The 23,977-nt window shown below is 37.2% G+C and overlaps 2 protein-coding genes across 58 annotated transcripts in view; one reads left to right on the top strand and one right to left on the bottom strand.

Moving 5' to 3' along the window:
• srcin1a (SRC kinase signaling inhibitor 1a) overlaps nt 1-20,573 on the top strand; it is a 243,469-nt gene extending 222,896 nt beyond the window's left edge. For 26 of the 57 annotated variants that reach the window (XM_087243089.1, XM_087243087.1, XM_087243081.1 and 23 more), the window contains 2 exons: nt 7,715-7,828; nt 13,630-20,573. In XM_087243089.1, coding sequence (XP_087099215.1) covers nt 7,715-7,828; nt 13,630-13,632 — 117 coding nt within the window. In that variant the 3' untranslated portion in view covers nt 13,633-20,573. Of the gene's footprint in view, nt 1-1,193; nt 1,293-2,397; nt 2,464-4,099; nt 4,862-7,714; nt 7,829-13,629 lie in introns of all 57 variants that reach the window. The other 31 variants (NM_001443089.1, NM_001443090.1, NM_001443088.1 and 28 more) reach the window with 9 other exon arrangements.
• The window catches only part of fmnl1a (formin-like 1a), a 36,884-nt gene continuing 33,331 nt past the window's right edge, over nt 20,425-23,977 (bottom strand). Inside the window, exons 24-27 of the mRNA XM_087244860.1 lie at nt 23,831-23,932; nt 22,142-22,240; nt 21,206-21,302; nt 20,425-21,011 (exon numbers count right to left, since the gene is read on the bottom strand). Of these exons, the coding sequence (XP_087100986.1) occupies nt 20,947-21,011; nt 21,206-21,302; nt 22,142-22,240; nt 23,831-23,932 (363 nt within the window). The 3' untranslated portion in view covers nt 20,425-20,946. The remainder of the gene's footprint in view (nt 21,012-21,205; nt 21,303-22,141; nt 22,241-23,830; nt 23,933-23,977) is intronic.

Below are 23,977 nucleotides of genomic sequence, written 5' to 3'. Positions count from 1 at the left end.
TGTAAACTTTTTTAGATTGTGCTAATGGAGTGTGCACACAAAGTTTCTGGATGCGGATGCATGCATCAACATGGCCAGTCTAGAAAAAACATAGCCAATGAATTTGTAAGTGAGGGGACACAAATGAGATTTTGAAAAGTGGGAGTGACAAACTTCTCATGCTACGGCTGAAGGAGTCTTCTTTTGTCCTTCATCTGGACAGTCTGCTCTCAAAGGGTTTCAGTCACATTAGAGCAGTTCACAATCTAGCAGAATCAGTGAAAAGTAGGGCTGCATGTTATTGGAAAAATCTGAGATTGCAATGCTTTATTTTTGTGATAAATATTGCAATATAAATTCAATTTCACAAGATGAAAAGCTCTGTTTGTTTGCTCTAGTTTTCTGGGGAGTCTAACATTATTCAGGTAAAGTAATAACAATGCAAAAAAAGTTTTTTTGTTTTTTTTTTACTTTGCACTGTCTTGTTCTAGTCCAAACATTGAAAAAAAATCTTAGATGAAGCAAATAATATTGTATTATTTTCTCCTTCTGAAGAAATAACTAAAGATTAAGAGTTTTTCCTTAAAACAAGCAAATTGATCTTCCACTGGGGTAAGTAAAATAATCTTGTTTTCACTTTTAAATGTAGATATTTGGAATAAAACAAGACAACAATTGTAAATAAGATTTTTTTTTTATTATTTTTAAAATTCTGAATAAATAATTAAATGCAATGAATCTTTGTTACACCCCAAACATCATATATATATATTTTTTTTCAAATATTTTAAACTCTTCTAATGCTCAGTCACAGGCCTTAAAAACACATGCAAATGATAAACCTTCACCCTATTATGGTTAAACTTTGCAGTGACTTCACAAATCATATGTGTTCAGTAGCTCCTGGTCGACTATAACTCAGACTCAACATTGCATATCTTGCGATGTGACTGTTGCAGATGTGCACATTGCGATATCAATGCTGAAACGATATATTATGCAGCCCTAGATTTAATATAATGAAACAAACGACTCTTTTTCTCCTGTTAGGATACAGAATTTTCAAATTGCACTAAGCAGTGACCTTTTAGGAAATTGTAGAAATTGATTACAATCCTGTGTGTCTTTAATTGGAATCATGACATGACTTGTTCTGAACTGATTTTGTGCATTCCATATTTTTATTTATTCTCTTCAATCCCTCTGATGCTCAGCTCTTTGAGCGATATCTGACTCCCCCCCTGCCCTCTCCCAGAAAAAACCTTCCTCCTTCTAGTTTACAGCTGTTGCCCCATGTGCCCTCGACAGGACAGGTAAAAGCTAGTGTGGACTGCTGTTGTACACCGCTGTTGTTTACCCCAAATGATCAGTGTGTCCTGAAATGTTGTTAATGCACAGATGTAGACAAAATATGTCTCACTTCTCTCACACTAAATATTAGAAATGCTCTTATGCACAAAACAAACTGAAATATATTCACATCACAGTTCACACAATCACAATTAATCAATCAACACCTACAAAGTGTGTGTGCCCTTGCCAGTGCATGTCTGTTTTGTGTGTTGAAATGCTTCGTTTCCTGCACTGAATCTGGTTTTATGAGGCAGTTTGCAGTGCAATCACCAAGATTTCTGATTTTTTTGCTGTATTTAATACTGTATGTATACCAGCGCAAAGGACAAAAATGTATTTCCTTTCTGACTTTCTTCTGAGGAACAAAAAACCTTTCCATGCAGTTACAACAAATAGGTACAGAAGCTCAATTAAGTTTGCAAAAGCATCAACAGATTCATAAAAAATAGTCCATATGGCTCAAAAACTACACTACATTTCAGATGTTGTGATTGCATATTATGATTTATATCTGTGAAATACTGTCTTCTTCATACCATGGCATTTCCTATTTATGGATTCTGAAATTCTGGAGAACAAAATATTTCAGGCCTAAAAGACCTTCCAAGTAATAGATTTTCAGGGTTAATAATGTTTGTGTAATGTAATTTAGGGATTTTCAACCTTTTCTGTCAGATCGAGCTCCTTTAAAATAAAATATTGATTTTTACCCCTGAATTTTAAATGGATATTTGAATAATTAAACAACATATTTGCATTGCTGTTTCTCTGATGACCATTCAGGTAAACAAAATCGTTTTAACTTTAAAATAATTCATTTGAATTCAAATAATTCACATTAATATGAGTCAAGTTATTTATGAAGCTTGAAAACATTGTAATTGCATGTTGAAAAGTGTCTAGAACAGATTTTTACTTTGTGTTTTCGACTGATTTTCATTGCCTACGCGGCAGTTTTATATGTAAATAATGACAGTTTTTATTTCTAATTGAACTATTTCTGTGTCAAAATATTTACATTTTGTCTTTGTGTTTATTTAATTGTGTGCTGTACTACATTTGTAGCAGCAGCTGACTCCATCTAAGTCTGGTTTTCATGAAAACTCCAGTGATTTGACACAGAAACCTATGGTAAGTACTTATTTATATGTGCTAGTAAAAAAAAGTCCTGTTAATTTACCCTCAAGCCAGAGAAAATTTAGGTGACTTTTTTTCTCTAGAAGAACATATGTTAGCTGGTTCTTGCTTATTCATTAAATGTAGGTTATGGGCTTGCACTTTGAGACGCAACAAAGAGTAATATTATGTCTGTGCAGGAAACTGAACATTATTTAAAGCATTACTTTCTATAATCCATTGCCTCAGGTAAACTGTCTGCTTCATAAACAAATCGTTCCTTTCAGTCAGCTCATTCGGTGAACTGGATGAACCAGTTCACTGAATCAGACTAAATAGGTGAAACTGTGGTTTGAGCCAGTGCATTTCAGCTCAAAATGAGCCAATATAATGGCATATATAATTCTATGAGGCAGATGTTTAACAACTTCTTCAATGCTCCACTTACTCCAACAGTGACTGAATGGGCTATATCTGGGGTGTCCAAACTTGGTCCAGGATGACTGTTGTCCTGTTGATTGTACTGTTGTCCAGATTTTAGCTACAATTTGCTTCAACACACCTGCAAGGATGTTTCTAGAAAGCCTAGTAATAGCTTGATTAGCTAGCCCAGATGTGTCTGATTGGGGTTGGGACTAAACTTTGCAAGACACCGGCACTCCAGGACCGAGTTTAGCCACCCGTGAGCTTTATGCACAGCTAATATTTTTCAGCCAATGATAAACTTCCGGGGAAAGCTTAATGTGACTTTTTTTCAATTTTAAAATGTTCCTTTTACAGCTTTGATGTTGTAATGTAATTACAAGACATTCAGGTAAATAGACTAAAGCATTCATTTAGTTGTTCAAGCCTAAAATGGGATGAAAGACTGTGTAACCGCTAACGGCGTCAGGATCAACAAGTTAGCGCAGAAACTCCATTTAAAATACTGGCATAAAATAAACTGTCATATTTTAAAGACATGGCGGTGAAAAACTGAATTTAATGCAGTGTTTCTTGTTCAGTCTGAGACCCACTTTATATCGGATATCTATCAGGCAGTGTTGATCACTGATTTTTAAAGAAATAAGACATTAAACGTGGCAATTTTACAATGGAAAGACAGTTCACTGTAAGCGCTGAGGCTGGCTGGCTGTAATTAAAAGTCTGTGTACATATACCCAATTGATGAGCCAGAGGTAATGTGAGGACTAGAGAACAGAGAAGTTGAATAAAAGGAACAATGGTTCTTTTTATGCAAATTAATATGATCATGTAATGAACTGATGAATCTATTTGAACCGAACATTATCTGTCCAAAAGAACCAGTTACTTCCTCATTTGTATGAGACTATGAAGGTAAGAATGTTGTAAATAATGTTTAATTTCTTGGACAGACCAAAAGTTTCAGTAGCCACAGGTATTAATTTTATTCCCTGATTTGCTTATGTTGTGCACTAATGTGCAGTTGCATTATAAGACTCACCAAGGACTACAGTTTCAGCTGAAAAAGCTTCTTTATTGTTCTTCTGAAGAACAAAAGTCACCTGTTAGATGTTCTGGGGAGAGTAAATTAACAGCATATTTTCACTTTTGGGTGACTCAAGCATCTCTTATGTTTATGAATCACATTCAGGAGTAAATTATACAATTAACTCCTTTTACAATGCAGATTCAGCATGGGGTGTCCTCCAATCCGGTTCCCCAGATAGTCTTGACTGAATGCGGCTCTCTCCCCATGTCCCCTTCTGAGGACTCAGCAGAGAACAGGCCGTCCAGTGATGATCAGACTATTAAAGACAATGACACTGGAAACGACATCAGAGTCAGCTACTTCAGCCACATTGTCAGGACTCCACGTCTGTCGCTATGGAAACAAGACTTGACAACCAGCCAAAAAGTCCCTCAGATACAAGACTTGGATGCAGCCCAGAGAGAGCTCCAGTGTCCCGTCCATGATGTGACCCAGTCATGCCTGCCCTTAACAAGGGAGAGAGCAATTAAACAGCCTCTGAGGAGGGAACCCAGGGTTCAGGAGTCTCTCGAGGCAGTGACAGAGGCAAAAGACAAGCCAATGAGAAAGTCGGACACTATACTGTCTGTTTCGCTGCAGAATGGGGCTGCAGAGACACCTCAGAACAGTTTGATTCGCACGCAAGGAGTCGGAGGGGAAAAGGAAGATATCTGCCACAGCACGTACCGTCGACTGGACAGCCTGGAAGAAACCATCCGTGAGCTGGAGCTCAGCCTGATGGAGTTTAGCACTGATCCCCACATGGGCAACTTCTTCCACCCGTCTGCACAGATGCCAAGTTCCTCCACAGAGAGATCTGGCAGCATTCGACAAATGGCACAATCCCCTAGTGATGGAGGAGGAACAGCCAGACCTATAGTGCCACCCAAACCGTCCTGCATCAGTACATCCACAGCTAAGGTTCAGCCTAGCCTCTGGGGTAACACTTTATTTTCACAGTGTCCTTGTTACACCAGTTCCATGTACTTACTATAGTGATAACAATAAATAATGCATAATTACATGCAACTAACACTAAACCTAACCCTCATTTTAAACCCAACTATATAGTAAGTACATGTAGTAAATTATTATTTCTTAGTAGTAGGTCCAGACCGAATCTGCGGACATTATTTAGCTATTTCAGCACAGAATATTGTAAAAAAAATCTGTGGTTTTATGTTCTGCACGATACTGGAATTCGGTACCAATTGATACTGAAATTGTAAAAACGTCCATTTCCAGCTGACATTTGAGCTCTAATGAGCATGTTCTTAAAGGGTCACGAAACACTGTTTACAGTCATATATGTGTCCCATGCTGCTAAAAACACTATTAGGACACATATATTTCATTAAAAAGTGAAAAATTGTTGTTTTTGTGTTATTTTGAGCAAATTCGTACTTCCGGTTTGAAACAAATGTTTGAAGCTGCGTCACAGCCATAAGATCTTAGCGTGTATTCCAGCCTGTATACCTGGGTCTGTACCTGGGGAGTGCCTTATTATGTCTCTGAGTGTGCTGCATTAATGCATGAGTAAGACTTGGTTCAAACCAATAAGCACGCTCTATTGTGCAACTTCAATAATTTTCATCAATGTTACAGGATTCAGACAGCAGAGAGATGCCACGTTGTGTTACCAAAACAAGTGTGCAGTGTTGCTTTTATAATTTGCTGCAGTGAAGGTTTTGTTTTCATTATTTCTATGAGAGCGCAGCTGGACTCACGTGTGGATTACAGTGCATGCAACGCGGGACAACAATACGTGTCTAGGGAACCATGTTTACATTCAGATGGCAAAGTTAGTTCATATCGAACTAACTATTACACAGAGTGTAAACATGTAAACACATCAAACTTACCGTCGTGTAGGATTTTTACCGCATTTTGTGACAGTAATGACACACACGGCTTTCTGACGGTACCTACCGATTGCATCTAAGTTTCCGGGAAATGCTGAGGTTTTTTTTCTCTCATTCTCATTTAAAGTCACAATTTATCAGTGGATTGCTCATATGTTAGCTTATAGACAAACCAGCTGATCGACGTGACTTTGAAACAGTCCATATATCTGTGGTTAAACTCAGTAAAAAGTGGTGAGTTCGATAAACTGATGACCTACACAGCCAGTAGCGCTCAAATGTCATCGGGAAATGGACGCTTTTAAAAACTTCAGGATTAACTGGTACAGAATTCCAGTATTGTGACAACCCTAATGTAAAATGATTTTGGTTGTATCAAAACTAAAAACTTAATATGTTAAATTAAAAATGATAACATTACTAACTTTTATTTAATGTGTACAATGCAAATCCTATTAGATCTATTTATTTGGTAAACAAAGCAAGTCTCTTATATAATATTTCTACCGTAAATCTACTAAAAGATTATTACTTTACAAACTGTGCAATATGAAAGTTTTCATATTGGTCAGTAAAATTACTGAAATTAATTTAAAACTGCAGAAATTTGTGGATTTCTGCGCTGCCAGATTCCGCGTTGGCCTACTTGGTACTTGAATATATGGTCACACTGTAACAAGGACACCGTAAAATATAAAGTATAATCGCCTTCAGTGTCTTTTTGTCCTTCTATCATCTTGGCTCTCTTTCTTCCTCAGCAATGAAAGTTTTATGGCCTTTTCTACTATGTTGCTCAACTAGATCAGTTTGTTCTCTATTTCAAATCCTTTGAAAATGTGTTTGCCTCCAGCCTCTGTAGAAACACTTATTGTATCTTTCGCACAATAAATTCTCTTGTTTTGTCCTCTTCTTCATTAGTCTGCTCTTTCTCTTTTCCTTTTAAAATGACTTTGCAATTTAATTACTTTCCCCTTGTCTTATTTTCCTCGGTTACATAAGATTTTTATGTGGTTTTATAAAAAGATAAAGCCCTGGGAAGCTGTTCGCAACTACTCAAGTGATTTTGTTGTGGAATTTATGAGGTATTATCTTCTTGCGTTTGTCTTCTGTCTTCGGAGAGTAGTTGTCAGGGTAAACCGCTTTGAGTTGAGCATGCTATGAAGCAGCAATCCACCACACGTCATGTGTATTAGTCTTCTCCACAGAGAACAGGGCTGATCTCTGTGAGTGACAGAAGGGAAGGATTTGGACGATGCCACTTATGTTTTCCACCATGTTGCTTTCAGCCCACACATTTGTGCACCAGCCAGCATTGCATCATCTCTTCTAACTGTGGCGATTGAGCCCCTCGCTCTAGGTCATTGCGCGCTTCTTTCGTAGAACAGATGGAGCCTGGAAATCGTGGCTCCACCTGATTGCATGCATTAGATCCTCTTACAAAGCCTTTCGTTCTGTGATGTGCTGATTTGCATAAAACACAGCTAATGGGCCTCCTCAAAGCTTTAAAAGGGCTGTTGGCTGGTTGTGACTCTAGACTTTTGGTCTAGGGCTTGATCTTATGTAGGTAATACATGCAGAGTGAGGAAGGAAAAGTGTTCATCAACTTGGATTGTGCCAAGAGCTTTTGTCAACACTGTGCAGAGCCATATGATTTATAATTTCTGAATTAAATACAAGAAATAACAGGTAATTTGTGTGTGTCTGTGTGTGTGAGGGAGAATGAAAGGACTGTGCTGAAATGCTTGCATGTGTTCTATTAAAACACATCACCCTCTTGCCTGTCTTGCACACTGCTCTCCTTCAGCACTTCCTCTGATTGCTAGTCATGGGGAAAACACTGTTAAAATTGGATGCGAAATATTATCAAATACAGTGTACAGAACATCTGTTCTTGTTTTTTTGTTCATATCAGACTAGTGGTGGGAAGGCGTTGTCCCGTCTCAAGCATCTGCAGCAGAGCGGATCAGAAAAAATCAAAACTAGCAAGCAGAGAGAGGACTTCCTGAAGAATCATGGACAACAGCAGGTACGATCCATCTGTCTATAGCCTCAATTGTTTTTCTTTACTGTCAATTGTTCTGTCATCTACCTAATGTTTCAACGTGTCTGACATTCTGTATATTGATTCATCTTTCTGTGTGGCATTTTATCATTCTATGGTTCTCTCAGTTGTTCTAGGTAACATTGTATTCAATGTTATCCATTGTTGTAAAGTTGTATCTGATCTCATGCTAGTTTAGGCTTAGTCTGGTCTTTGACTGACAGATTGTGTCCAGACTAGAGACTGTAAAAGATATGCACGTAGTATTTGTGAGTGACGTCCCCCATAGGTAGGGCCAGAGAGAGTCTGTGGACTTTTTTCAGATTTCTGTGGATTTATGTGGAATGTTAAGTGAGTATCATAACAAATAGCTTAATATATAAAATAAAAAATTATAAATTTTTAACTTTTTAAACATTTTTACAATGCAAATCCAGTTAGATCCAATTATTTGTTAAATAAAGCACGTCTCTTATATAGTATATCTATTAAAAAAACAGAAACTATTACTTTACAAACTGTATTGTAAATAAATCACATGAACATTTTAATTTTACTATTAGTATTCCATAATAATATTAGTGAATTGAATTTTAATAAATATAATAATTGAATAAATATAATGTAAACTTGTGTGTACATTTACACAAGTAAATACATAGACTCAATAATAGGCTAAAAATCTGTGGATTTCTGCGTGCGTAGATTCCACATGGGGCCTACCCATATGAAGCTACAAGTGTGCGTGGCCAATGGTCACCATTTTGTTTGTGCGTCATCGCACCGACTAGGGGTAATCAAAAAAGGACAAAGAGACGTAGCGTGTACGGAGCTACAGATGCCTGCTAGCTTTTTGGTTAGACGGGCCTTTCTTTGGGAGAAATGCTTAATACTTCATTATCTGCGACTACGATTACCTGTGTTCTGACCACATGTGCTTGGTTGTGCACTATATCAATAAAGTGTTTAGTCTTTTAAAAACACTGTTGTAATACACTGAGCCACTAAGCTCAGGGAGAAGCTTTACAGGAGGAAAACACGAATTACTTCTAAATACACTAAATATAGTATGTGTTATGGCCAGTTTTCACTGAGTGGTACAGTACAGTTCAATACATTTTTATGGCCGTTTCCACTGTCAAAAGATACCAAAAAGTTTTTTTATAACTGGTAACATATCTGAGAATGTAGGGGTCTGTATGTGTTCATATATGTTGCATTCATAATGTTAATTGTAATTTATAATTGCAGACGTTACAGTAGGCTATTTTTATCATTGATCTGCAGTTATAATCAAATCGTGGTTATGGAAAGGTTAGTCATAACCGTTTATACACAAGTATTTATATGTACAAAGCATCTGTTTTATAAAAAGTGCTTCTCATATGATATATGAACAACCTGTACCGCTTTACTTTGTCATTTCCTCGAGCGAGAATGACGTCAACTGAAACTTTCTGTCGTACACCATGCCTACTAAAAGGGTACCATTGGCCTGATAAAGGTGACCCGTACCGTACTGTACCACTCAGTGGAAACCGGCCATAAGTAAATGCAAGGCTATTTGTGAAATCAACGCATAACACTGGATGATAACATTTCCGATGACTTTTTTATAGTCTACAGCTAATCAATCTGTCAGATTCTGGAGTGCATTCAATTTCTAAAGGAAATTACAAATGATAAATTATCTTTAAAAAAATATATGAAAATGGTATATAAATATATGCAAATTTTTATACCATAAAATATACAATTTTTACCATCTGCTCGAATGTTTTTTGAGCTCATAAGTGCACAAAGGCATGCCATATTATCTGATAATAGTAGGAAATTATCCCAAAAGGCTGTTGACTGTGTACAGCCACATAAAACAAAACAAAAATTCGATGTAAATGCCGAGTGCAGTGGCTAATCAGCCAGAATCAGCTGAGGTGACGTAACTGCGACCAGCAAGACCTAGCTGTAACTCAAGTGGCCATGCCCTAATTATACAGATTTAATATAACTCAATATAAACTAAATGAATGAGTTATTTAAAAATTACACCCCTCACAGTTGTCATGAAGTGTAATATTAGCTATATATACCAAAATCGTTTTTTTTTTGTACCCTGCTGTGAACACCTTTTTTCTCCTGTAAAGTTGGCCATTTTAACATTAGGGTCATTAGAAATGTAAGGACGGGAAAACCTGCTTTGTGCCAAGGCGCATGGGCTAAAAGGGTTGAGTTTATTTTCTTAATGAGTTATAGGTGTGTTTTGAGAATAAACCAATAAGAGTCTCATCTCCCATTACCTTTAAGACCCAGCTGCGTCGCGCCAACAGCGCATTCGCTATTTACAGGACGCAAAGTAAGTCTATGTGGAAAAAATGAGCATTTCACTAGCAAACAGTTAACAGTTGATAGTTTTTTAACAGAAAACTGTTAAACAAAGCATCTACTGCGTGAGAATGAGAGATAATGGATCACTTTTACTTTCGCACTTGGATAGGGAAACCTTTACGCACAGACATAAATAGTCTATAAATAATTAATTTCGTTTGTTAAGCGCAAAGATTTGTTTCAAAACTATTTCTAAATTCAGTTCTAATTTCTAGCAAATGAATAAATGAATAATAATAACAAAATGAGCTCAAAAACCTAAGTTATATCATAAAACACATGCTGTGCCCCATATGGTCTAAAACCTGACAGGTGGGCAAATCTAAGCTTGTTTTTAATGAAACAAATATTACTATGGATATAATAAATAATACTGCTAATAATAATAACATTATACAAAAGCAAATTGTTATGAATGAACTGAAAAAGCCTCCCGAGATGAAGAAGACATAAAAGCAGTGATTTTTCATATTTATGTAGGCTAGAAAATAATGTTTTTTAATATTTTAATCCTTTATATTTATATCCTATATCTATTCTTATTTTATCCTATATATATATCCTTAATATTTAAATTTTTTCATATGTAAAGATATTTGCCTATTGCTCTCTTGTGCGTATTAAGCAGTGTGTAAGCGAGGCGCAACTCTGCGCCGGAGTTTAGACCGGGTTAGTTTTGGTCTAATGAAAAATCTATTATAGTTTCTCAAAATAGCAACGCGCCAGCGGTCCACCTCAGAACGCCTTCCTTTTTAGACCAGAACGCCTATGGGTGCACAAATGCATTTGCTATTTAAACAGCGTAGCGCAACGCCTCAAAACGACTCTTGCGCCAAGCTGAAACTACCAAAAGACTATTGCGCTGCGTCTAGCGCCCCACTGCGCTGGGTGTATGATAGGGCCCATTGTTAGTTTTGATTTCAGGTCTTAGTCTTGAACATGGTAAAAGTATCGACCCTTGATCTTATTATTGCATTAGCTTCTGTCAACATTTTAAAAAGGTTTGCTGAATATTGGGAGGATTATTTTCTGCTCAAATCTAATTTAAAATGCGTCTGAGGGAATTTCAGTAACTCTTCACAACTCAGACTACTGCACAAGCTTTTAGGAGAGACTTGTGTGTCAGTCACAAGTGAAGTGAGGCTGTGAAAGAACTTTCCAGCAGTGACAAGAGTAGCGTTTTCAAAAGGCTGAATTGGTGCGTCAAACGCAGAACATTTGGGACTCTAAAGTGCACTGAAAGCCCCCTAACAGAACAAAGAAGCCAGAGACAGGTGGGTCTCAGGAGAAGAGGGAGAAAGGAAGCATGAAGCCTAAGACTGGGGAAATGTGAGCTCTACAACAGAAGGGAAGTGAACGAGACAGGTGGAGAAAACAGAGGAGAGTTTGAAAGATGGATTAGAGGGAGAAAAAGCGGCACATGCACACGGCCAGCTGAGGGTTTGTGCGCTGTAGGTAAGGAGAAGATAGATATGCTGGTTCTCTGTAAATCTTTTCTCTCTGTTTAATAAATCTGGCCCCTGTTCAACAGGCCATGAATATTAGAAAAGAATCTAATCTTTTATAGGGAAGGGAAAGAGAAGCAGATATTGGCAAGAGAGCAAGCCAGATCAGAGGGTTCATTGCAGCTATAATTACAGGAGTGCATATTTGCTGTTATAGGCACTCCTGCTAAGCCGGATATGATCAGGACTTAGTCTTGTCAGTGTAACAGCTAATTATTCCCTTTGAAGTGGACTGTGTATATCGCATTTTTTGACTTAACCCTCCTAGAAGCAATCGGATACAAACCTTTTTGCACACACATCTTTTTACCCGGTCTCTTATAATTTCATGTATGCCTTTTCTCTGCTTGCTGAGCTTTTCACCATGCCTCATGGCCTCATCCACATTTGATTTAGTTCTCCACTCTAGCCTTCTCTCAATAGACTCTTTATTTCAAATGACTACTCTCTGTGGTTCCCCGCATAGATGAAAAGTGAATCAACACATCATTGCTTCACAAACACTTCACACACTCTCTCTGGTACAGGTATGATTCACTTGTCCTCTCACCTTTTATCCCAGTCTTTATTAAACTAATATCAAATTCAGTCTGAAATTAAATGTATTCAGAAGTATGCGGTCAAACTGGTTTAAACGTAATGATTTTGTATATTTTTAGCTTAAACTATTTGCGTACAGCTTTTGCGCAGGGCGGGAGGTCCCTCCGGGGCTACCTCTCTTCATCAAAGGCGTGAGCACGTTCCCCCAACCCTCCTGCGGCTGTTTCGGGCGAGCGCTTGGGTGAGCGACCGAGTTGCCTTGGTCTCCTTTCAGGCTCGAACCAGTCGGTTGGAGGAGGGGGGATTTGGGAGACTCAGAGTTTGAGGTTGCCAGTTCCCGACTAGTTGCGTTTCTCCCACAAGTCAAGGAAATGTAGTATAGGTGAATTGGGTAGGCTGAATTGTCTGTAGTTTATGTGTGTGAATGAGGGTGTATGGATGTTTTACAGTGATGAGTTGCAGCTGGAAGGCATCTGCTGTGTAAAACATATCCTAATAAGTTAGCGGTTCATTCCGCTGTGGCGACCCCGGATTAATAAAGGGACTAAGCAGAAAAGGAAATGAATGAATGAATGTTTGCACACCCCCAGCACCCATTTTTATTTCACATGTGGCAATACTTGTGAAATGGACTAAAGGGAAATGCATTCTTTATGTCTGTGCAAAAGTAGTAGCTATTTTCATCTGTGTTATCAAGGGGCAATTTGAGAAGGCTGGGTGAGAAGGATATGGGCCGGAAGGTTGTAAGAGAGTGAGAGAAATGAAAGAGAGGGAGAAGGTTAAAGGAAAGAGAGATGCTGGGCGATATATAGATGGAGAGTATTTTTCTGCTCTATCAGGGTGGAATAATTGGCTCTTCATGTGGAAAGACTCTGGCTTTATCTTCACCCCATCGCTCTCTCCCCTTCACTCCTTGTTTCCCTGCTGTCCATCTCCCTCTCAACTGATTTGAGTCTGAGCAGACCTCAGAGGACTGGCTTTTATCATTCTGTTCCACAGAAACTGGAAAGTGTGAGTGATTGATGGTAATAGAAATGCTTATATATTTAATTAACCCACCAAGTACTTGTCGAAAGTTCCGTGTCTTGTTGCAGTTGTGCATTGTGGGTGTTATGAATGTGCGTGGATTTGGTCTAAAAGGAAAAAATCCACACATAGTTATGTACCAGGCTAGCATCATGCTATATTGATCCTAACCTGAATAATCTTGTCTTGTGTTTGTCTTCATCCTTCCTCCCATCCTTCCCCACCCCTTGCATTTTCCTCTTCGTCACTGCTACCTGCCTGTGTCTCACCTATACCACCATCCTTCGTCGGCCCTCTTGGCAACCATTTACGTCTAACCTCTCAACCCAGTAAGCAGAAGCGGGTGACCCAGTCCAACCTGACCTAACCAAGGCTTGTCCACCTCCTCCTTCGCTGTCTTCACCACCACTTCTTCATCAGCATCTCCTGACTGAAGCCCTCAATCATTTACCTAGTTCCTTCTAGTCAGTCCTGTGTACTTTTAAAAAATGGCCTAAAACATTAGACAGTTGTCGATATTCACCAGAGCCTCATTTATTGCTTGAAGAAAGTGTCTTGTGGGAGGGATTATCAACATTGCAGCCAAATCAAACCTTAAAGACCTCCCAAAATGTTTCCGTTCATTGCTTTTATGCTGTTTCTTTTCTATTTTTTTTTCTATCCCTTATCTCCCCCAACTTTGCCTTCAACGTTCGACCCTCAGGCTTTGAGTCTAAACATCAGTAGAGCCAGAGCAACTGAGTCACTTCTTGTAAGCACCAGAGCTGCAAGTTTCTCGGGTCACCTGCCCTCTGGATTGAGGAAATACCCTCAGGAGGGGGCACTGTCCTCCTTGACAGCCTCGTCCAACCAGGCCAAAGCTCTTCTGGCTAGTCTCTCCACATCCAGCCTTTCAGCTGAGGCCCTGCTCCTCTCCTCCACCTTCAGACACAACCGGTTACTCAGAGAGCAGAACTTCAACTCTTCAAGCCTTCCTCTTCACGTCTCCAATGGCCGTTCTCCTCCTTCTCCAACCTCACCCACATCCTCTTCCTCGCCCCAATCGCCCTCTGCTCTCACCTCACTGAGTCTATCCTCACTGGCTCTAAAACCCTCCACTACCCGCAGCCTGGAATTCTACAAGGAGCAAAACAAGACGGAGCCAAAGACGGTGACTCCGGAAGACAATGAATAACCTGGCTGTAAATGTTCCACATATGGAAAGCAAAGACTGCAAATAGAATAAATTTAATGCAACTTACCTGAAAGTTCCTGGAAGGTTAGTTTCTGTAGCGTATTGTTTCCTACCCTTTCCAGGGCTATCCCTACCAAAACGCCTTTAGGATAACAATTAAGTAGTGCATGGAGGTGGATAACTTATTGTTCTACATCACAGGTTTACTTTTCTCTAGCTTTTGAGCAGATTCAAATTGTACACCCTACTTTGACATGCGTTTCTGCCAGTTCGCCAAACTAGAGAACCAACAGATGGGCTTGGACACTCACCACCAGCCTGTTTCCAGCTCCACCACACAGCCAGCATCACAACACCCACGGGAGGCCTGGGGAAGGACTCTTTACCCAAACCCTCATTCATTTGCCAAATCTCACATGTTGGAGATCTAGCTAAGTTCAGTAGATGTCCATCAAGTGTAAAATCAAGACTGTAAGACTATGTAAAACCAAGTAGAGTTGCAATAATCGAAAGTAAGTACTGTTGTAGTCGGTGTTTGTTGAGACGTTTTATTGCTCATATCTATATCAACAAATGGAATGTTTTTAAAAATATACAGAAAAAACCTTAATGGAGGCAGCGTTACTCGTAATGTAGACTTTGGCTAACAGTTGTACTGCTAAAGAGAAATTACTGAAATTGGTGCTATGGTTAATATTTTGCTGATTATCCACTCACCTTAAAGGAACTGTTCACCCCCCAAAAAATGATTTAATCAATTAAACATTTATGTATTGTTCCAAGCCGATATAACAAATTTTAGAAGAAAAAAAAAGTCTTTTATTTATTTATTTTTTGTAGTGTAGGGTGTGATTTGGACCTCATTTTATGTTCCAGAAAGTCATAGAGGCTTGGAATTGACATAAAGGTGGATGATGACATCATTTATCATTTTAGGTGAACTAATCCTTTAATGGTCATACACTGCCTAAGAGTACAAGTTTGTTCTCATTTGCACACAAATAAGTCTTCATACAGACATTTTACATGCTTGCTATAACTTAGCACAAGTTTTCATGGCAACCAAGGAATTGTGGGAAACTGAAGGCCTGCATGCTTTAAATCACCTAAGTATATTGGATGGAATCTGGCTCAATTTCATAGGAGTCATTGTTTTCTATATATATGTACACTACTACCTAGTAGTCATTAAAAAAAGCACAACATGGTTTAGAGCAGGGGTGTCCAAACTCAATCCTGAAGGGCCAGTGTCTTACCTATTTTAATTCCAACCCTAAATAAACACACCTGAACCAGCTAATCAAGCTCTTTCTAGGTATACTAGAAACTTCCAGGCAAGTGTGTTAAAGGACACTAACCCTCCAGGACCGAGTTTAGACACTCTGGTTTAAAGGCTAGTGATAGTACAATGATCTGACAATCATCAAACATTCGGCACAAGCTTGAGTTAACCATTGAGTCTTGCAGATTGAATTCCAATTTAAAATCAGCTTGTAATGGTCACCATGTAAGGATGTCACAAGTAAGAAGACTGAAGGTAGTTCCACTTTGCGTATGCCAGTGGGCATGGTCCATCACATAGAAGACATCTATGTGAAAAAGCATTCCATCTCATCCTTTCTCCTAATAAGCTAATCAGACTGTTCTATCGAAACCTCATGCACTTAGATTTACTTTTATTTTAACAAGGCAATTGTGTGCAAGTTTATGATTACCTACAAAGAGGATACAAATATGAATATCACATCTATTATATGGTTTCATCTCAAAGTTTGTTTGGTCATCAAGGCTCTGGTTATGCCCACTCATCTTCCTATCCCATTTCAGCCATCATGACATTCGCACACACTCTGTTAACGCCTTTTTCCCCTTCTCACATCAATATTTCTATGTTCCCTATGTAAATTTGTGAATGCCACAACCTGCAGGTTTTGAGCCCAGAGAATTTAAATGTGAAAAGGTGACTGAGAGAGGGAATATAATAAGTTGAATAGAGCAAGACGGGAGATTTTTCCAGCTTTCTGACAAAACGAATGTGTGAAATTGATTTCTCGTGGTGCAGGGTTTAAAATAATGGCTTAAGCACTATTTCGACGGCGAGAGTAAATGGCCAGAGGGAGAGATTAGTGGTGTTACTCCGTGTCTCTCAGCCAAATCGGTCTGTAACTCATGTCCGAAATGCACAATGATTCACATGGGGAGGTGCTGGGAGAAACAAAAGGTCAAGCTTAGCCTGTTGCATTCATAGAAATCTCTTAATTTAAGGCACGGTTTAAATGTGGTGTGTGGATGAAAGGAAAAATGAGTTTATTCGAGATTAACATCTGAATCTGCGAGTTATACAAAAAGCTGAGAAAATTTCATGTTATGCCTGTGCAAAACAACAAAAAGCATGTCAGCCAAGAGTTATGTCCGAATTCATAAAACAGACAAAAGGTCCCACTGGACTTACTACTCTGAGCGAGATTTAGACTTATGGACTCTTAAGCCTAATGGTCTTGCTCCATTCCCAGACATTCATCATATGCGCAAGTCAGCACGGACCACAAAACATATCAGACCCATTTGAATTACGCAGTAAGCTCAGTAAGAGAAATGGTGAGTCAGAATGACTATTATAGACTGTGGCTGTCATGAGTCTGATGTACTTTAGCTCAACTTTGAACAGCAGAGTTGTTATTTAGACTGAAGGCAATTGGGGGAGAGGCTACTTTATGTCCCGCCTTGTCTTCCTGTTTCAGTTGAGATTAAACATTGGATGCACATTTCAAAGCACTTCAAACACCTTTTTAATTGTCGAATACTTCTACAGTGCCTGTTGCTGACTATTTAAGTAAATCTTGGAGGTTTGAGGTTTCATTTTTAAAAATCTAGTGAAGCAGATGGTGATGGTTCTCTGAAGCCATTTGGTGATTTTCATTCAACACTTCACATTTAAATATCGGTTTGGCTTTCTTGAAACCTCAGCTGAGATGGTACAAAAAAGCACAACAGTGGGGACTGTACCCAGTTGAGAACCTCCTAAAGGGGATTGAGCCATACAAAGCAGTAGAAAAGCACCATAAAATGATAAATGGGAAAACCTGCATTTTGGTGGACACTTGTACATGGCGGCCAGTGCATGTCTGTAAAACTACTGAAAAGTCTGAATTAGGTGAGCATCATATTGCGCTATCATAGAAGGCCACAGAAGAGGATTTGTGAATGGTATTGAAGTGACGCAACTGATGCTATATATCAGTGGTCCTCAACCACCAGGCCAATTGGTACCAGGCCGCACAAGAAATCAATAATTATTTACATTTTATTTATTATCCGAGTCTGTACAATCTTTTATTTAGAAAAATGACCGTTTTCGTATGCTTACATCTCATTTGAGCCCCAAAAATTTAACCGACAAGCAGCAACATGAGTAGGAAACAGATGTCTTTGGAAAGTTTCTTTGCTAAGGGGAAAAGGCCCAGTAAAGGACCCGCGAACTGCCAAAGAATAGATCCAAATCAAGTGAATCCAGCATGTCTGTGCAAGTGGATCAACTGCTGGTGATCGCAAATGATGGCGGCCTTTCAGGGGCCATTCGCATATTGCATCTTTTTTTGGTGCAAGTTCGTTATTTTCAATGGAGGTGCGCTGCTTGCACGCTCAAGTGGTGTGACGCACTCGTGCCTTCTAGTCACGCCCAGTAAAATGAATGCCATGAGCGCACCGCGAATCACGTGACAGGAACTGACGGATCAGCCTTATACTTTGAATTAAACTTACACATTTTAGTAGACTAATTAGTAATTTTCTCCATAAATAAAACTTGTATTAGAGTAACATTAATGCTTTCTCAGCTTGTTATCCCACTTAATGATCCCCAGCAACATACGAGCCAACCCCCTTCACCGGTCCCACACATAACCCCCACCCGCTCCCAGCCTGTGTTAAAATTGTCCAAAAATGTTAAAATTTTAGTCTACTTCACACATTCACACTACATACAGAAGATACTTTAGATGGCTCAATGCAAATTTACTTTTTACCATAGACCAAGAGATGATGCAATGAATGGCACTGTGGTTTACCACTTCCTTAAAACTCCATGTGTAAAAAAAAAATCGTTCATGCAAGCTTCATATTCCCATTTCTACTGCTCAAAATACTATTACAAACTAGCAAATTAGATGAATTCAGCAATTCATGCTGCAGTTAGCGCACTGCACCGATCAAAACGTTACCCTTGTGGTTACAGTTTCTCAGAAACGAGAAGTGGGTTTCATGCTTGGATGGAGATGGTAAGAATCTACAGCACTTCCTGTCAGTAAGTACACTTCATCCTCTTAGTTAAGCCATGGGTTGAAATTCGTGAGCTAAGAAAAGACTTTCCTGACCCCCTCAGAGACTGCAATGAATATATGTAGGAAGGTGGTAAAATCTCCCTCTTAAAAGTAGGATCTTTCTGTCTTAAAACAAGGTATAACATTAGCTCAGACATGATATGCACATCTTCAAAGTTATTTTTCACTTAACACTGTTGGTTAAAAAAAAAGAATGATGCAAAATTTGCTTTGTATATTTTTTTGTTTTTTTATTTTTTTTTATTAACAGATTTATTTGTACATATTTTTGTTTTTTAAATACGTATATAGCTAAATTATTTATTCAAGTGTCTTTTTGTATATTAAGTTGAAAATATTACTCTGTACAGCCCATTTTATGTATAATGTACAGCTGCATCTTAACCACAGGTTTATAGTTTTGTTAATTATTATAAGTTGTTGGGTGAATCTGAAGAAAAAAAAGCCTCTGTCCACCAAAAAGAATCAAATTATATGAGTGAAATCAGGATACTTACAAAGCTCAACTCTGTATTGTGACCTGAGGGTGTCATTTGCTTTAACTGATCATTTGTTGTTTTGGGTGAAATCAACAATGTGAATAATGTTAACTGCACGGCCCTTGTCTGCCCTCTAGTGGATGGGAGTAAGTCTGCAACTTCTATGCTTATACTTTAGTTCCTCAGCGAGACAAGCTGATGTATAAATCGAGTGAATGTACAAATGCCTTGGTCAACAAAACCGCTGCTTAAATGTTTCTGCCACATACTGCTAATTTTGAATCACAAGTTGCAGTTTCCCCCCCTCAGAAAGACTGCGGGGAAATAGGAGGAGCTGGACGCCTCTTCTAGTTATGCCAGGCCCAAACTATCACAGAGAATTTTAAAGAAAGCACATTCTTTGTTCATAAATGGTCTATGATGGAACGTCTTTATGTAGAATATTTTAGCAGAGCTCTTTAGTCCCTTAAATGAGATTTTTCTACATAGATGTGTGAATGTTACACAATTCTGACATCGATATTATTAAAATACTACTGAACAGTAAAATAAAATGAGAAGAGACTATAACATGTATATAAAAGCGTAATTATTTGAGAGTCCTACAAAATTATGTCCAGAAAAAAAGGTTTTATTTAAAAGATGGAGTTATAAGGTATATATTAAAAGTAAAAAAATACTAAAAACAATAATTATAGCAATGCATGTATATTCTAAAAGCAATCGCACGGTGCAGATGATTTTAAAAAACAAAGTTATCTACATGTTTTTTTTTTTTATAAAAAATAGAGTCAACGGAAAGAATAGAGAGGTTCACAGCTCGTAGAGACAAAGTATATGAAAAAAATGACTTTTTCTATGTCTGATTTCTTTGTAGCTCAGGCATGTCCAGTCTTACTGTAACCTGTGATGATGTACAAACCAGACTTGATTGGCAAGCTCTGAGTGTGTTTTACTGAGTGATTAAAACTCCGCTCGGACCATCAACCGATCCTTTACCCACGCTGTGACCGTCCCATCTCTAGACTAGAGGAATATACCACCTGAGCGTCGCTCTATATACAAATAAGATATATAAACACCTATAGATACAGAAGAAAAAGAAATTAATTTGTCAGTGTGGATGCCATGATAACTTTGTGAGAAATGTGATTTTATTTGATTTGGATTTTTTTTTTTCCTGTGAGAAAACGTCGAGAGCTGAGATCTTTTGTACATACTTGCTGTGGTTGTGTGTCTAATAAAGTACAGCTCTCTTCTACGACAACATTTCCACTGAGTCTTTTTTCATGTTATTGTTGTTTGTAACCGTGTAACATATAAAAAGTGTTTTTATACAATTTTTTTGCTAAAATTCCTTTGAAATGACGCATGAAATAATTAAACGTGAGAGTACAAAATGATTTTATGGCTTATGTACAACTATATTGATCTGCTTCAAACAGATTCTCATAGGCTATGTGTGAATGAGTGATGGGTGTCTGTTAGTGTGACTCTTTGTGGTTGTGTGCACCATCTGCTGTCGTGTGAACTTGTGTTTGAATGTGTGTTTGCCAGATACATTTTAAAAATGTTTTACTATATATATATTTATAGAATAAGATTGCAGCTTTTATGTACAGAAGCTTCCAGGATTGTCTCTTGAAGGTCACACTCAGTTTTCTTGTCGTGGAGCTGCTCTCCGACCATCACCTCTTCTATATGGTGAGTTTCTCAAATCTGGCACAGACAAAGCAAAATTATTGTACAATTTTTTTGAATATTTTTTTTTAACTATAAAAAAATAATGGCTTTATAATATAAAAAAAGCAAGAGACTGGTTTAAAAGTCTCAGTTAGTTACTTTTTCTGAGGAAAAAGGCGATTTTGAAGGAAAGTGCTTTTGATATATCGTTTAGGATAACACATTTTTACCTGTGATAATGTCATCAATGGCTCCGTCTGTAACTTGGGGCTTCACTTGTCTCTTCTTCAGCTCTGCAATCAGGTCCATTTTGGGCATCATGGGACCCTGATAAGAGAACGAGATTTACTTGACTTTTTCAACATTAAAATCATCCTAAGACAAGTGTGGCTGTTGTTCAAAAGTTTTAGGACAACTTTGAAGAAAGATAATCCTGTTCAAAAGTAGCTTATCATTTAATTTAATCATTTATTCAGTGATTTTAAAGATGAATTTTCAGCTTCATTACTCCAGTCTTCAAAATCCTGTGCTCCTTCAGAAATCCCTCTAGTATTATGAATAAAAATAAAAATAATTATTATTATTCATTCATTCATTTTCTTTTCGGCTTAGTCCTTTTTTATTATGGGGTTGTCACAGTAAAATGAACCACCAACTTATCCAGTATATGTTTTACGCAACAGATGCTCTTCCAGCTGCAACCCGTCTCTGGGAAATTTTATTATTATTAGTAGTAGTAGTAGTAGTAGTAGTAGTAGTAGTAGTAGTAGTAGTAGTAATGAAAGCAATAATGACTGGAGTAATAATTTCATTTGAAACCATATACAATAAGAAAGCAGTTATTTTAAGTTTTTATAAATATATATATATATATATATATATATATATATATATATATATATATTTATTTATTTTTTTTATTTATTTTTATTTTTATTTTTTTCATTTAATAAATGCTGCCTTGATGATTAGAATAATTTTCTTAAAAAAATAAAATAAAAAAAAGTTTGACTGGTAGTGTATATATAGTAATCTGTAGTTTTTAAAATCCTCCTAAGACAATAGTTTTAGGACAACTTTGATAAAAGTTGAAGATTCAATTCAAATGATGCTGTGTGTATGCATACATATATAAAAAGGCAAATTTTATGAATGCATTTTCGAACCTTTTGAGGGGTGCCCTCTTTCTTTTTTGGGGAAGGGGTTGCCTGTTCTTCTGCTGCCATTTCCTGCTTCTTCTTCTGTTCGTTGTCTTGTTCCGCTTGCTGTTGTGTGACACGAAAATAGACCACCACAGTAATTAATAATCAAGCTGTGAAACTTGCAGTTTCTTTGCTCGTGGTGTAGAGCTCAGCTCTTTCAGCATGCTTATTCAACATTTTATTTCTTTACATGCACTATTTCAAGCAATTCCCATTAGCATCTGAACGATCAAACAGCTTTAATTACCTTTAAAAATGTGTGTGCATGGCTTAAACTAACATTTTGCCACATGATAGTGGCTAGTGACAGTAAATCATCTTTTATTGGTTATAGAACTACAGTTAAAGTCTGAATTATTAGCCCCCATGTTTAATAATGGAGGGAAGTTTTTTTTAACACATTTCTAAACGTAATCGTTTAAATAATTCATTTCTAATAACTGAAACAATATTTTACTAGATATTTTAAGACACTTCTGTATAGCTTAAAGTGACATTTAAAGGCTTAACTAGGTTAATTAAGTTAACTAGGCAGGTTGGGGCAATTAGGAAAGTCATTGTATAATTGTATAACAATGGTTTGTTCTGTTGACTATCAGAAAAAATTTATAGCTTAAAGGGGCTAATAATTTTCACCTGAAAAGGTTTTTTTAAATTTAAAACTGCTTTTATTCTTGGTGAAATAAAACAAATAAGACTTTCTCCAGAAGAAAAAAAATATTATCAGACATAATGTGAAAATTTCCTTGCTCTGTTAAACAACATTTGGGAAATTAAAAAAAAGAAAAAGAAATTCAAAGGGGGGCAAATAATTCTGACTTTTACTATACAGTTTATGCATTATTTGATTAAAATCAGTTTGAAAGAAGGAATAATATCTCATGACAGTTTATAATATTATTATTATTATTAAATTTAACAAACCAAAAAATACACTTTTTTAAAAAATAGTTTAATTAAAGGCTGTTATTAATGTTTATGATTTGTTAGTTTTTTGATTGTTTTTTTTCTGCTTCCAAATGTTAAACCATAGAGCTTGTGAGGAAATGTAAAACATTACAGTCAAGATATTTGCAGATTAGAAATTATGTAAGTCATGTGATACCCAGTTTTGAATCGCTGCCAGATGAAAGAAAGGTTGACAGGCTACTATTGGGCTCACCTGATTTTAAATATTTGATTTCAGATTTTGTATATGTATCAATCATCAATATGTATCAATATGTATCAAGTTACTCTACAACACATTTGAAGACTGCTTGGGAAGAGGAACTAGGTACACAGATTGAAATTAATACATGGGAGAAACGCCTCAGTAGAATTCGATCATGTTCTGTTAATTACAGGCATAAATTAATTCAGTTTAAAGTAATGCATAGACTGCACTACTCAAAATCTAAATTACACAGAATTATTATTATTATTATTATTATTATTATTATTATTTTTATTATTACCATTATTTTCTTTGTATTATTATGCTTATTTCATGTATTTCTTGTATTGTTGTTGTGTTGTTTGGTAATTATTAAAATATTTAAAACTAATTTTAAAAATGACAGTCAAGTATCCGATGTTTTCTCTCTTGGTGCTTGGTACGAGAGTTAATGTTACAGCCTGTATGTACAGTATGTGCTGAACACTTTTTCTCACCTTATAAGCTTTGATGAACCTTGCAAAGATTGGGAAGAACATGGAAGGCTGTGTCGTCTTGGGGTTTTCTCCGTAATACTCCACCACAGCCGCATATGCCTCCTTGTTGTGAGAAAAAAAAGAAGAAGAAAAAAATGACCAAAAAAT

Source organism: Danio rerio, chromosome 3 (genome assembly GCF_052040795.2).
Source record: "Danio rerio strain M-AB ecotype USA chromosome 3, GRCz13ab, whole genome shotgun sequence".
Lineage (NCBI taxonomy): Eukaryota > Metazoa > Chordata > Actinopteri > Cypriniformes > Danionidae > Danio > Danio rerio.
Note: the sequence above shows the minus strand (reverse complement) of the source record. Positions and strands in the feature narration are given on the sequence as shown.